This window comes from Microtus ochrogaster, unplaced genomic scaffold, assembly GCF_000317375.1.
Source record: "Microtus ochrogaster isolate Prairie Vole_2 unplaced genomic scaffold, MicOch1.0 UNK47, whole genome shotgun sequence".
Classification (NCBI taxonomy): Eukaryota; Metazoa; Chordata; class Mammalia; order Rodentia; family Cricetidae; genus Microtus; species Microtus ochrogaster.
In genome coordinates, this window is record NW_004949145.1 from 1,956,481 (window position 1) to 1,966,923 (window position 10,443).

Genomic DNA, 10,443 nt, shown 5'->3' on the forward strand with positions numbered 1-10,443 from the left:
TCTCTTCTCTTCTCTTCTCTTCTCTTCTCTTCTCTTCTCTTCGTCTCTAGATTTCCCCTCTCTCCCCACTTATCCCTCTCCTGACTAGCTATTGTCTGTTCAGCTCTTCACTAGACCAATCAGATGCCTTAGGCAGGCAAGGTGAAACAAATGCAACACGTGTTTACATAAACAAACATCCTTTCATCATTAAACAAATGTAACACACCTTTACACAGTTTAAGTCATATTCCGCAGCATAAACAAATGCCTAGTTAAAATAATATTTCACAACATATGGGGTGTATGAAAGAGAGACATATGGAGGTCAGAGGACAACTGTGGGGTGTTGGTTATTTTTTTCCACCAGAGCCAGTCAGCCATGGGTCCTTGGGTTCAGTGGTGGGCCCTTTTACCCACTGAGCCATCTTGTTGGCTCTGTTTTTGGCTTTTTGAAACTCTACAGCCCAGGCTACCTTAGAACTCACGTAGCTCAAGCCACCCTTGAAAACTCAGCAAGTCTTGCTGTTCTGGACACTAGGATCACTGTGTGAGCCACCACACGTGGCTCGTTCTGGCCATTTCGAAGGAATGTATGGGTCATGCTCTCTTTAACTAAGCATAACATTTTGGGGGTTCTATGCCGTAGCACATGTTAGGCTTTTGTTACTTCCTGTGGCTTATTAACACCCGTTCTGTGTGTCTTTACCAGACCCAGAAAGTTCAGCCACAGTGTTTTACTCATGGGTAAACTGAGGCTAAAAGGAAGTATTGGGCACGCTGGGAAGGTAGGCTTTAAAAGGATCTCAAAGACTCTGGGATGGTGGCAGATGTATGTACTTCTAGACCTCAGGAGGCTAAAGCAAGAAGATTATAAGTTTAAGGCCAGCCTGGGCTACATAGCAAGACCTTGTGGCACATTTTCTTATAATTTTTGGTCGTGAGCCTAGTTGTTAATGACTGAGCTATCTCTCCAGCCCCCTGTGGCACTTTTTTTAAAATTTATTTATTTATCATGTATATTCTGTCAGCATGCCAGAAGAGGGAAGCTAATCAAATTACAGATGGTAATTTGTAAGCCACCATATGGGTGATGGAAATTGAACTCAGGACCTCTGGAAGAGCAGCCAGTGCTCTTAACCTCGAGCCATCCCCTGTGGCACTTTTTATCTCAGACAATAGCTAAGATCTGTATGTCCCTGAGTGAGTTACCTTATTGCTTTAGCATCAGTATTTCCAGGGAGTGGAGGCCTGAGTGCGGGGACAGGTAGAAAGAGGTCACAGAAGCTGGGCGGTGGTGGCGCACGCCTTTAATCCCAGCACTTGGGAGGCAGAGGTAGACAGATCTTTGTGAATTCGAGGCCAGCCTGGTCTACAGAGTGAGTTCCAGGACAGGCTTCAAAGCTACACAGAGAAACCCTGTCTTCAAAAACCAAAAAAGAAAGAAAGAAAAAGGAAGAGGTCACAGCATGACTTGCGAACACTGTAGTCTTTGGATAGGAGAAAAGGAAGGTGCAGTCATGGGGACGGGTGGCTGACACTGGCCCCAGGAATAAGGTAGACATGATCAGATAAGGCTTTGGGGGCAAGTGTCCTCACCCATGAACTAACTGGGCAGAAAGAAAGAACGGGTCGGGGCGAATCCCAGGCCAAACAACAACAGGTGAAAAGGCCCAGAGGTAGAAACGGGAAGATGAAAGGCATGGGCCACAGAGCCGAGTGCACAGATCCAGGATGAATCCCTGAACCTTCATCCCTACCTCACGCTGCCTACTGTTCCTCTCTCCACCCCCAGCAATGGCAGCAGCCAGGGCTAGCCTGGGTAGGATCCTCCCAGAGTCCTCCATCTTGTTCCTGTGTGACATGCAGGAGAAACTTCGAGACAGAATCCTCTACTTCCCACAGATCGTGTCAGTGGCCGCTCGGATGCTTAAGGTACATGCCAACGTTTTTCCTAAGAGTGGAGACCAAAACCCTCAGACCCAGGAGTCCGGGCCTGTCTTCCTCCCTCAGACCCAGGAGTCTTGTCCTCAGCCCTCATTCGTGGGTCCCAGCACAATGCTTTCCCTCCCATACAGGTAGCTCAGCTGTTGGATGTCCCTGTCTTGTTGACGGAGCAGTACCCACAAGGCCTGGGTCCCACAGTTCCTGAGCTGGGCACTCAGGGCATACAGGCCATGAGCAAAACGTGCTTCAGCATGGTGCCCCCACTGCAGCAGGAGCTGGACAGACGGCCTCACCTGCAGTCGGTGCTGCTCTGTGGCATTGAGACCCAAGCCTGCATCTTGGTGAGACACCTTGTCCTCAGGGGTCCCTAATCTTCCCGCTAGCCCTCTCTCCGACCCTGGGTCCCAGCTTTGCTCTGAGCCTCTCTCAGCTATTTCAGTCCTCTGTTCTGCTCTAGGGTTCTTGCGCTCTCGCTGCTACCAGCCCACTGCTGTGAGGCTCACTGACCTTTCTCTGCCCTTAGAACACGGCCCTGGACCTCCTGGACCGAGGGCTACAGGTCCATGTCGCGGTGGATGCCTGCTCTTCTCAAAGGTGAGATGGTCACTCTGTGGTGAGTGGACATCTGGGACACAGATGTTTCCTTAGGAACCCCAGCACTCAGACATCTACTCTCCCTAGAGGGGAACCTAACTGTAACCATTGCACCAAAGTCAAACAGTGACTTTCTTCATTTTTATATGCGTTAGTATGAGGGTGTCAGATCTGCTGGAACTGGAGTTCAGATGGTTGTGAGTTGCCATGTGGGTGCTGGGAATTGAACCCAGGTCCTCTGCAAGAGCAGCCAGTCCTTCAGCTCCACGTGTGGCCTCTTGTTTACCTCCTGAGTCTCATGAGCCTCCCCCTCCTGTCTGGAAGGGATGTTATGTTTCCGTTGAGAGGAAACTGTCCCACAACACAGATGTGGCACAGCGTGAAAACTAAAACCTGCCCTCTCCTCCTGCTCTGTTCTCCGCAGCGAGATGAACCGGCTGGTGAGCCTGGATCGGATGCGACAGAGCGGTGTCTTCCTGTCCACCAGCGAAGCGCTGATTCTGCAGCTGGTAAAGGACTCTACCCACCCACGGTTCAAGGAGGTAAAGGCCCTTCTCAGTCACCCGGGCACAGAGAAATAGTTCGTCCTCCATTTCTTTTTCACTTTTATTTTGTCTTACTGCTCGTTATGCCTATATGTATGTCTGTGCCCTACTTGTGTGCCTGGTGCTTGGTGCCCTCATTGGGTTCCCTGAACTAGAGTTAAAGACGACTGTGAGCCATCAAGTGGGTACTGGAAATCAAATCCGGAACTTCTGGACGAGCAGCCACCACTCTTAACTGCTGAGCCAAGAAACCAGCCCGCGTTTTTTGTTTGTTTGTTTCTGTTCGTTTGTTTGGATGGGGGTTTCTCTGTGTAGCCCTGGCTATCCTGGAGCTTGCACTGTATACTAGGCTGGTCTCAAACTCACTGAGATCCTCCTGCCTCTGCCTCCTAAGTGCTAGGAATAAAGGCGTAAGGCGTGAACCATCACCACCCAGCTGCTCTTTTTTTTTTTATTTTTAATGTGGTGGTGATGGAACCTAGGGCTTTAAGCCTGCTAGGGAAATACCCTACTGATTGAGCTGTATCTCCAGCCCTATTTATTTGTTTGTTTTATTTTTTTATAAAGATTTATTTATGTATAAAGTGTTCTCCCTGCATGTGTGCCTGCACACCAGAAGAATGTACCAGATCTCATTATAGATGGTCGTAAGCCACCATGTGGTTGCTGGGAATTGAACTCAGGCCCTTTGAAAGAGCAGCCAGTGCTCTTAACCTTTGAGCCATCTCTCCAGGCTGTCTAGCCCAGGCTGGCCTCAAACTCGTGATCCTCCTGCCTCTGCCTCCTTCAGCAAATCGTACTGGCATGTGCCACTACAACTGGCTGTTTCTTTCTTCTGATAGTACGGGCATGTGCGGCATGCACTACATGCTGGTGGTGTGTGCAGTCAGAGAACAACTTTTAGTGGTCAGTTTTTTCTTACCTCTGGGGGATTGGACTCAGGTTCGGCTAGCATCACAAGCACTTCCGCTTGATGAGGCATCTGGCTGGCCCTCTGTCTTTTGTTTGTTTTAGTTTGGCTTTTGATTTCTCGAGACAAGGTTTCTCTGTATAACCCTGGCAGTCCTGGTACTTCTCTGTAGACCAGGCTGGCTTCAAACTGGCAGAAATCCGCCTGCTTCTGCCTCCCCAAGTGCTCGGATTAAAGGCATGCGCCACCACCACCCTGCTGTTGCTTTGCTTTTGAGATAGGGTCTCACTATGTAGACTGTCCTTTGGAACTTAATGTGGAGACCAGGCTATCCTCATGGGGATCCGCCTGCCTCTGCCTCCTGAGGTCTGGGGCTAGAGGTGTGCTCCATCACCCCCTGTTGTGGCACTCCCGAGGTCTGGGGTTAGAGGTGTGCACCACCCCCGTTGTGGCACTCCCGAGGTCTGGGGTTAGAGGTGTGCTTCACCCCCATTGTGGCACTCTTGAGGTGCAGGCAAGCAGGGTCATCCTTGGCTACTTGGTAAGTTTGAGTGGTGCTATGCTGGACCCTGTTTCCTACCCCAAAAGAAAAAGGTCACCTCATGCTCATCAACAATATAACCTGGAGCGGGACTGAAGAGGAGTGAAGAATGGGAATGGGGAACCTTGAGCCCGAGACCCGGAGACTGCTCCAGGAGGTAGCTGGAGCCAAGGTCAAGAGCTAGGGCTGAGTTTGCCTTCTTCCAAGAATTGTGTGTAGCTGAGTGTGGCCAACACTAGCAGGTTGGGGAGGAGAGGGAAACTCTTAGGAAAGATTTGGGGTTGCACAATAGCCCAGCTAATGGGGTACCCCAGAGCAGGTCATGGATGTGGCTGCTATCAGGTAGCTGTTTAGCCTTGGCAAGGCCCTACGCTCTATCCCAGCAACACCAACATTTATTTCTTTACAAGAAGTAAAGAAAGCCTGTGTGGGGAGTGTTTGCCTGGTCCATAGAGCCCCAGAGTGGATAGGGTAGGAGTCAGCTCCCTCTTGGTAAGACTGCATGCATGCTTTGGGGGTTATCTTCTTCCTACTAGGGAATCCCAGAGGCTACTGGGGCTGCAGGAAGAGAAAAAACAACTCTCTTTGTTCCAAAAATCTATTTTAAGATATCTTAATAAACTTTAACTATGCTTCATTTAAAAGAAAAAAAAAAAGAATAGGAGCTGGCCCGGCGGTGGTGGGACACGCAGAGGCAGGTGGATCTCTATAAGTTCGAGGCCAGCCTGGCCTACAAGAGCTAGTTCCAGGACAGGCTCCAAAGCTACCCTGTAGGGTTTTGTTTTTCGAGAAACCCTGTCTCGAAAAACAAAAACAAACAACAAACAAAAAAAAGGAGCTGATCACCATGGAATTGGAATAGCCAAGGGATTTCACTGGTGGTCTGGAACAGAAGAGAGGCCAGTTTTCATGCCTCCTCCGGTCAGTAGTGGGACTTAACTAGGAAGAGGCAGTGGAAATGCGGGGTTTGTTTAGTATTCTGGAGATAAACTTGACTGAACTGGCTGGTTGACGGTAATGGGATTGGTTCCTCCTGTTCAACCAAGAGACCCTTGTGTGAGTGAATTGAGAGTCCATGCTCACAGTGTGGGTCTGTGTGGGAACTGAGGGCTTAAAGGAATGACGGGAAGGTTGAGATTGGTGAAGAAGAGGGCAGTGTTGGCAAGAGAGCCCAAAGTACACTCATCCACCCTTAGTGGTCCAAGGCAACAGAGCAGACCAATATGGGGGTGAGGTGTAGCTCAACCTGGTGAGTGTGAGGAAGAGGCCACCAAGAAAACTTCCAAGTGGTTGACCGGAGAAGTGATGCTGTCGGAATAGTAAGGGGATGAAGATGAAGAGGTGCTCCTCGGATTCAATATCATGAAGATGAGGAGGACGGTTCTTGACTTCTTGACCTCCTCTGCCTGCAGATTCAGAAGATCATTAAGGAGCCAGTCCCAGACATCGGACTTCTAAGCTTCTTCCAAGGCAAGAACAACCCCCTGTTGCTAAACTCCAGGCCCTGACTTGAAGGAAGGACCCACCCTCCTTGTCACCCAGACGTTGATGGATGTCTTTTCCTTCATCCATGGATCCCAAGAGTGGTGCAGTCCGCCAGGAGAACTGCCCCCGTGGGGGAGGAGGCGTGGTTTTGCCTTCTTATTGGACAGTTGGTCCCGGAAATGTAAATGAGACTCCTGTTGCTGGGTGGGAATTGGCTAAGGAAAAGGTGGAGGCGGGGCTGGGCCCCGGGCCACTTCACGGAGCGGGAAAAGGAGGGGGAAGGAATGTCACAACTGGGACCCGGTCTCAGAGAATAAACATTGATGTGGCTGAGGACCGAACCATTATTGGGTTTGGGGGGCATCATAGGGGCTACAGGGGTCTGTGGGAGGAAGAAAGTGGGGTCTCCTGCAAGTGGGGTGGGGGAGGCGCCTCTTCTGAGCTCCAAGTCGGCGAGACACAGGCGAGGGCTGGCGGCGGCCACATCTGCACTGGGGAGGGCGGGGGGCCGGTGAGCATCTGCACGAGAAAGAGCTGCCGGCCAGGGTCCCCGCCACGCTGCCTGCCGCCCCCACCCCCATCGGCGCGCGCGCGCGCCCAGCCCCGCTGGCTGGCAGACACGCGCTCGCGCTGCCTCCCTTGGCTGGTCCCCACGCTACCACCCCCGATTTTCCGAGGGTCCCGCATCCGGAAAGTGAGGTGAGCGCATCTGTACCTGGTGAGAAGGGGGAAACTGAGGCACGGGGGAAAGAGGGGAATAGGGAGGAATGGACAAGTGTATGAATGGATGGATAGATGGGATGGACAGCTGCTGATCAGTGGTTCGTACTCGCCCAAGACGCAGAATTCTGCAGCCCCTAAGGAGATCAGAGTGTTGAAACTCTACAGATGCCCCCTTCAACCTCCACCACGTCAAACCTTCACCCAAGATTTACAGATTCCTTCCCCAGTCTTGGAAGCCCTTAGAAGGCATCCTGTGTCCGCCAAGGATGCACGAACCAGTCCGATCCCATTGACAATCAGATTCACCCTACCACCACCGCGGATCCTGGCAGCCCAGCCCCCTCCCAAAAGGCCCGTCACCCCTAGTCCAGCATACCCTCCCCTGGGACCTAGGAGTACCAGCCATCCTCCGGAGCCCTTTGGGACACGGGCGTCGGAGCCCCGGCCCCCGCCTTCCGGATCCAGGTGTCCCCTCCGCACACCCAGCCCGAAGCCTGCGTCTCGAGGCCGCGCTCGCGTCGCCATGGCAACGGGAGTCTATTTTGCGCCGGGAACACACAGCTCCCTCCGCAGGGCCCCCCACCCACCCTGCTTAAGAGTAGGGGTCTCAAAGGGCTGGGATGGGGAGGCAATGCCGTGATGGGAATCAGACAGAAGCCTGGGACAGGCGTGCAGAGATTGAGAGCCCCTGACTGAAGTACTGGGTGTGGAGACCATAGGGAGGATACAGCTCCAGGCGGGGGAGGCTGGAGATGGAGGCCCCAGACAGAGATCAGGGACAGAGCCCCAGACAGACGCAGAGATGCAGAGGGCCCGAAGCAAGGGCCCGATGGCAGAGTCGGGTTAAAAGGAAAGAGAAAACAGCCGGTTGGATGGAGGCAGGGGTCCTGACAAGAGGATGCACTGAGTGTCTATCTAGGCAGGGACCCCAGACAGCCCAGATAGAGTAGAGCTGCATGTAATGCTGGGGGAGACCCACTTTTTCCTCTGGCAAGGATTTGGGGGATCTTTCCCTGTAGCTAGGACCGGCTCCGCTTCCCTCCCTCTGCTTCTTCCACAGGTCTTCAGTTTTGCCTGATTTCCGCATTCCTACCTCAAACTGTTTTCCCAATCCCCGAGATTCCTAGGCACCCCCTCCACTTGTTCTCCAACCCCTGCCCTGATCTGCTCTCCCGTTACCTCCTCCACCACTGCCACCTGCAGACCCCACTTAGGGCATTTTAGAGGCTTTGGTCCTTGTTGGTTATGCCCTCCCTCTCTGGGTCTCACTTCTCTCACTCTCTTGCCCACCCCACCCCCACTCCCCGGCATCTCTGTTCCTCCCTCTCTGGGTCTCCCACTCTCTTTCTCTGTCTTCTTCCCATCACTATCCATCCTTCCGGTACCACCTTCCGTGGGTTTCTATCTCTTTCCTAGCTGGCTGGCTCTGTCTTCCTCTTTGTTTCTATGTTCCCCTCTTCCTGGATCCTGTTCCTCTGTCCCTTCACCAGCCTCCCCCCCACCTGCTGCTGTTCTCTTCCAGGACCCTCAGGAGGCTCTTCCCAGTCCAACCCACTTCCGCCATCCTAGCCAAGATTCCCCACCCCCAGCTAGCAGAGACGGGATAGGACTTGTTGGGGGCTTCCTCTCTCCAATCTGGCTTTCTTTCTCTGTACCTTGCGTCTCTCAAGTCCTGGGCTGGATTTGAGAACCAAGCAAGGTGCAGCAGCTGGAAGAACCGGGGGTTTGGGCCTCCCTTTCCACCCGCCCCCTCTGGCTGTGGAGGAGGACATTGACTTGTGAGTGAGAACTAGAGGTTGGGGGCGGTCTAGGGCTGGGGGCGGAGTAGGGAATGGGGCGGGTATGTAGGCTCCACAGGAGTTCGCACAAGCCAGTTGCAGATTCTGCACAGCTGACCCGGAGTGTGCTTGCACCTAGAAGGCTGCATGACAGAGATAGGATGAGCGTGGATGCCTGCCTGGCTGCCTGCGCCAGCGCAGGGAGCTGGCCTCGGGTGGTAATGTCTCTGGTGTGCCTTGACATCTGAGTCTTGGGTACTAAAGGCTAAAATACGTGCACATGTTTGTATGTCCGTGTAGAGTGATGTGTGTGTGCACACAGTCACACACATGCTCTGGAAGGAGGTATCGGTGCATCCCCAGAATGACACTGAGTGTCCTTGCTTTGGGGCCACTGCTTAGGTGTCCTGTGGTCTGTTGTGTATCGATCCTGTTATGAGTCTGAGCAGTGTTGTGTGAGGGAAACAGAACCAGTCCCCCTGTCTCCAGTGTCTGCACTGGCTGCTGCATCTGCAGATGGTTGTCCTCTGTCAACTCCCAGCCTTTGAGCAAGGGAGACAGCTGCCTTCCGCCCCATCAGTCCAGATGGCTTTCATTCTTTCAGCCAAATTCTCATTGTATATGTCAGTGCTCAAAGGATGAAGGGATCTATAGGGCTGTGTCTGCCACTCTCAGAAAGACTGACTCTCGAGGTGTCTCCCCTCCCTTCTCTGTGTGTGGGATAAAGCCATCTAGACTACTACCTGGAGACCCAGGTTTACAGACTAGCCCCAAGTCCGCGTACTGTGGGGCATAGGCAACCGATAGAAGCTCTTAAAATTTTTTTCTCATCGGGAGGGTGGGTGGGATATGAATATCCGCCTCTCATACCTGCTTCAACATTTCCCGAGATATAAATGTTCTCCTGAGCATTTACATGTACCAGACACTGATTCTGAGTGCCATAGAAAAGCAGAGATGTAGATCCAACCATCCGCCTTCATGGACGTTCTAGTCTAGGCGTGAAAGATGCATAACAAGACAAGGTGTGCATCCCGTGACAAACGCACAAGAACTCTAGAAGACACCCAACAGGACCGGGAACTCCAGCGGGTCTGGGGCTGCTTGGGGACTGGCTGGGATGCTTGGTGAGAGGTGCTGAATGGGGGGGGGGGTGGCTGGCAGGCTGAGATCTGCCACACAGGCAGCAGCAAGCACTAAGGGCAAGAAAGTAGAGAGTTCTTGGGCATGACCCTAGAATGGCCTAGAGAAACAATTCTCAACCCCTTTGGGCTCTCGGGGGGTTGCCTAAGATCGTTGGAATATAGATTTTTACATATAATTAATAACAGTAGCGAAATTACAGTTATGAACGTATGAACTATGAAAGTAATTTTATGGCTGGGGGTCACCACAACAGGAGGGGCTGTATTAAAGGGTCGCGGTGTTAGGAAGGCTGAGAAGCGCTGGCCTAGAGGAAAATGAAAGGGCCAATACTTCAGGTTCTTCAGGTAGACTGAGGCAAGAAGTCAAGACAGTCTCAACAGGGAAGTTGTTGATGTCATCTACCCATTTTGGTTTTTTGTTTTTGCTTTTTTGAGACAGGGTTTCTCTGTGAAACAGTCCTGGCTGTCCTGGAACTCACTCTGTAGACCAGGCTGCCCCTCAAACTCACAAATCTGCCTGTCTGTGCCTCCCAAGTTCGTATTAAAGTGTGTGCCACCTGCTATTTGTTTTTAAAGACAGGGTCTCATGTAGTCATGATTAAGCTTGAACTCACTGCGCTCTCCTGCCTCTACCTTCCGTGATAGCTGGCGCTATCATGCCTGCCTCCATTTTTAAAGAAATTGGGTAAGATGTGGTTGGATGTGGAGGCACACACCTTTAATCCCAGCACTTGAACGCAGAGGCAGGTGGATCTCTATGAGTTCAAGCCGACCTGGTCTATATAGTGAGTTCCAA

The 10,443-nt window shown here is 52.2% G+C and overlaps 2 protein-coding genes across 12 annotated transcripts in view; both read left to right on the forward strand.

Annotated features, from left to right (window-relative positions):
• LOC102000970 (isochorismatase domain-containing protein 2) overlaps positions 1-6,041 on the forward strand; it is an 11,539-nt gene extending 5,498 nt beyond the window's left edge. Inside the window, exons 2-6 of the mRNA XM_005369322.2 lie at positions 1,775-1,914; positions 2,058-2,267; positions 2,450-2,520; positions 2,945-3,062; positions 5,929-6,041. Coding sequence (XP_005369379.1) covers positions 1,777-1,914; positions 2,058-2,267; positions 2,450-2,520; positions 2,945-3,062; positions 5,929-6,024 — 633 coding nt within the window. The 5' untranslated portion in view covers positions 1,775-1,776 and the 3' untranslated portion in view covers positions 6,025-6,041. The remainder of the gene's footprint in view (positions 1-1,774; positions 1,915-2,057; positions 2,268-2,449; positions 2,521-2,944; positions 3,063-5,928) is intronic.
• Positions 6,042-6,050: 9 nt separating this feature from the next.
• Positions 6,051-10,443, forward strand: part of Shisa7 (shisa family member 7) — a 19,669-nt gene continuing 15,276 nt past the window's right edge. For 3 of the 11 annotated variants that reach the window (XM_026777114.1, XM_026777116.1, XM_026777118.1), the window contains exon 1: positions 6,741-8,502. Coding sequence is in view for 2 of the 11 variants with exons in the window: in XM_026777110.1 (XP_026632911.1) it covers positions 6,069-6,695 (627 nt within the window). In the remaining 9 variants the exon portion in view is untranslated. Of the gene's footprint in view, positions 6,701-6,740; positions 8,503-10,443 lie in introns of those variants that run through there. The other 8 variants (XM_026777110.1, XM_026777111.1, XM_026777112.1 and 5 more) reach the window with 6 other exon arrangements.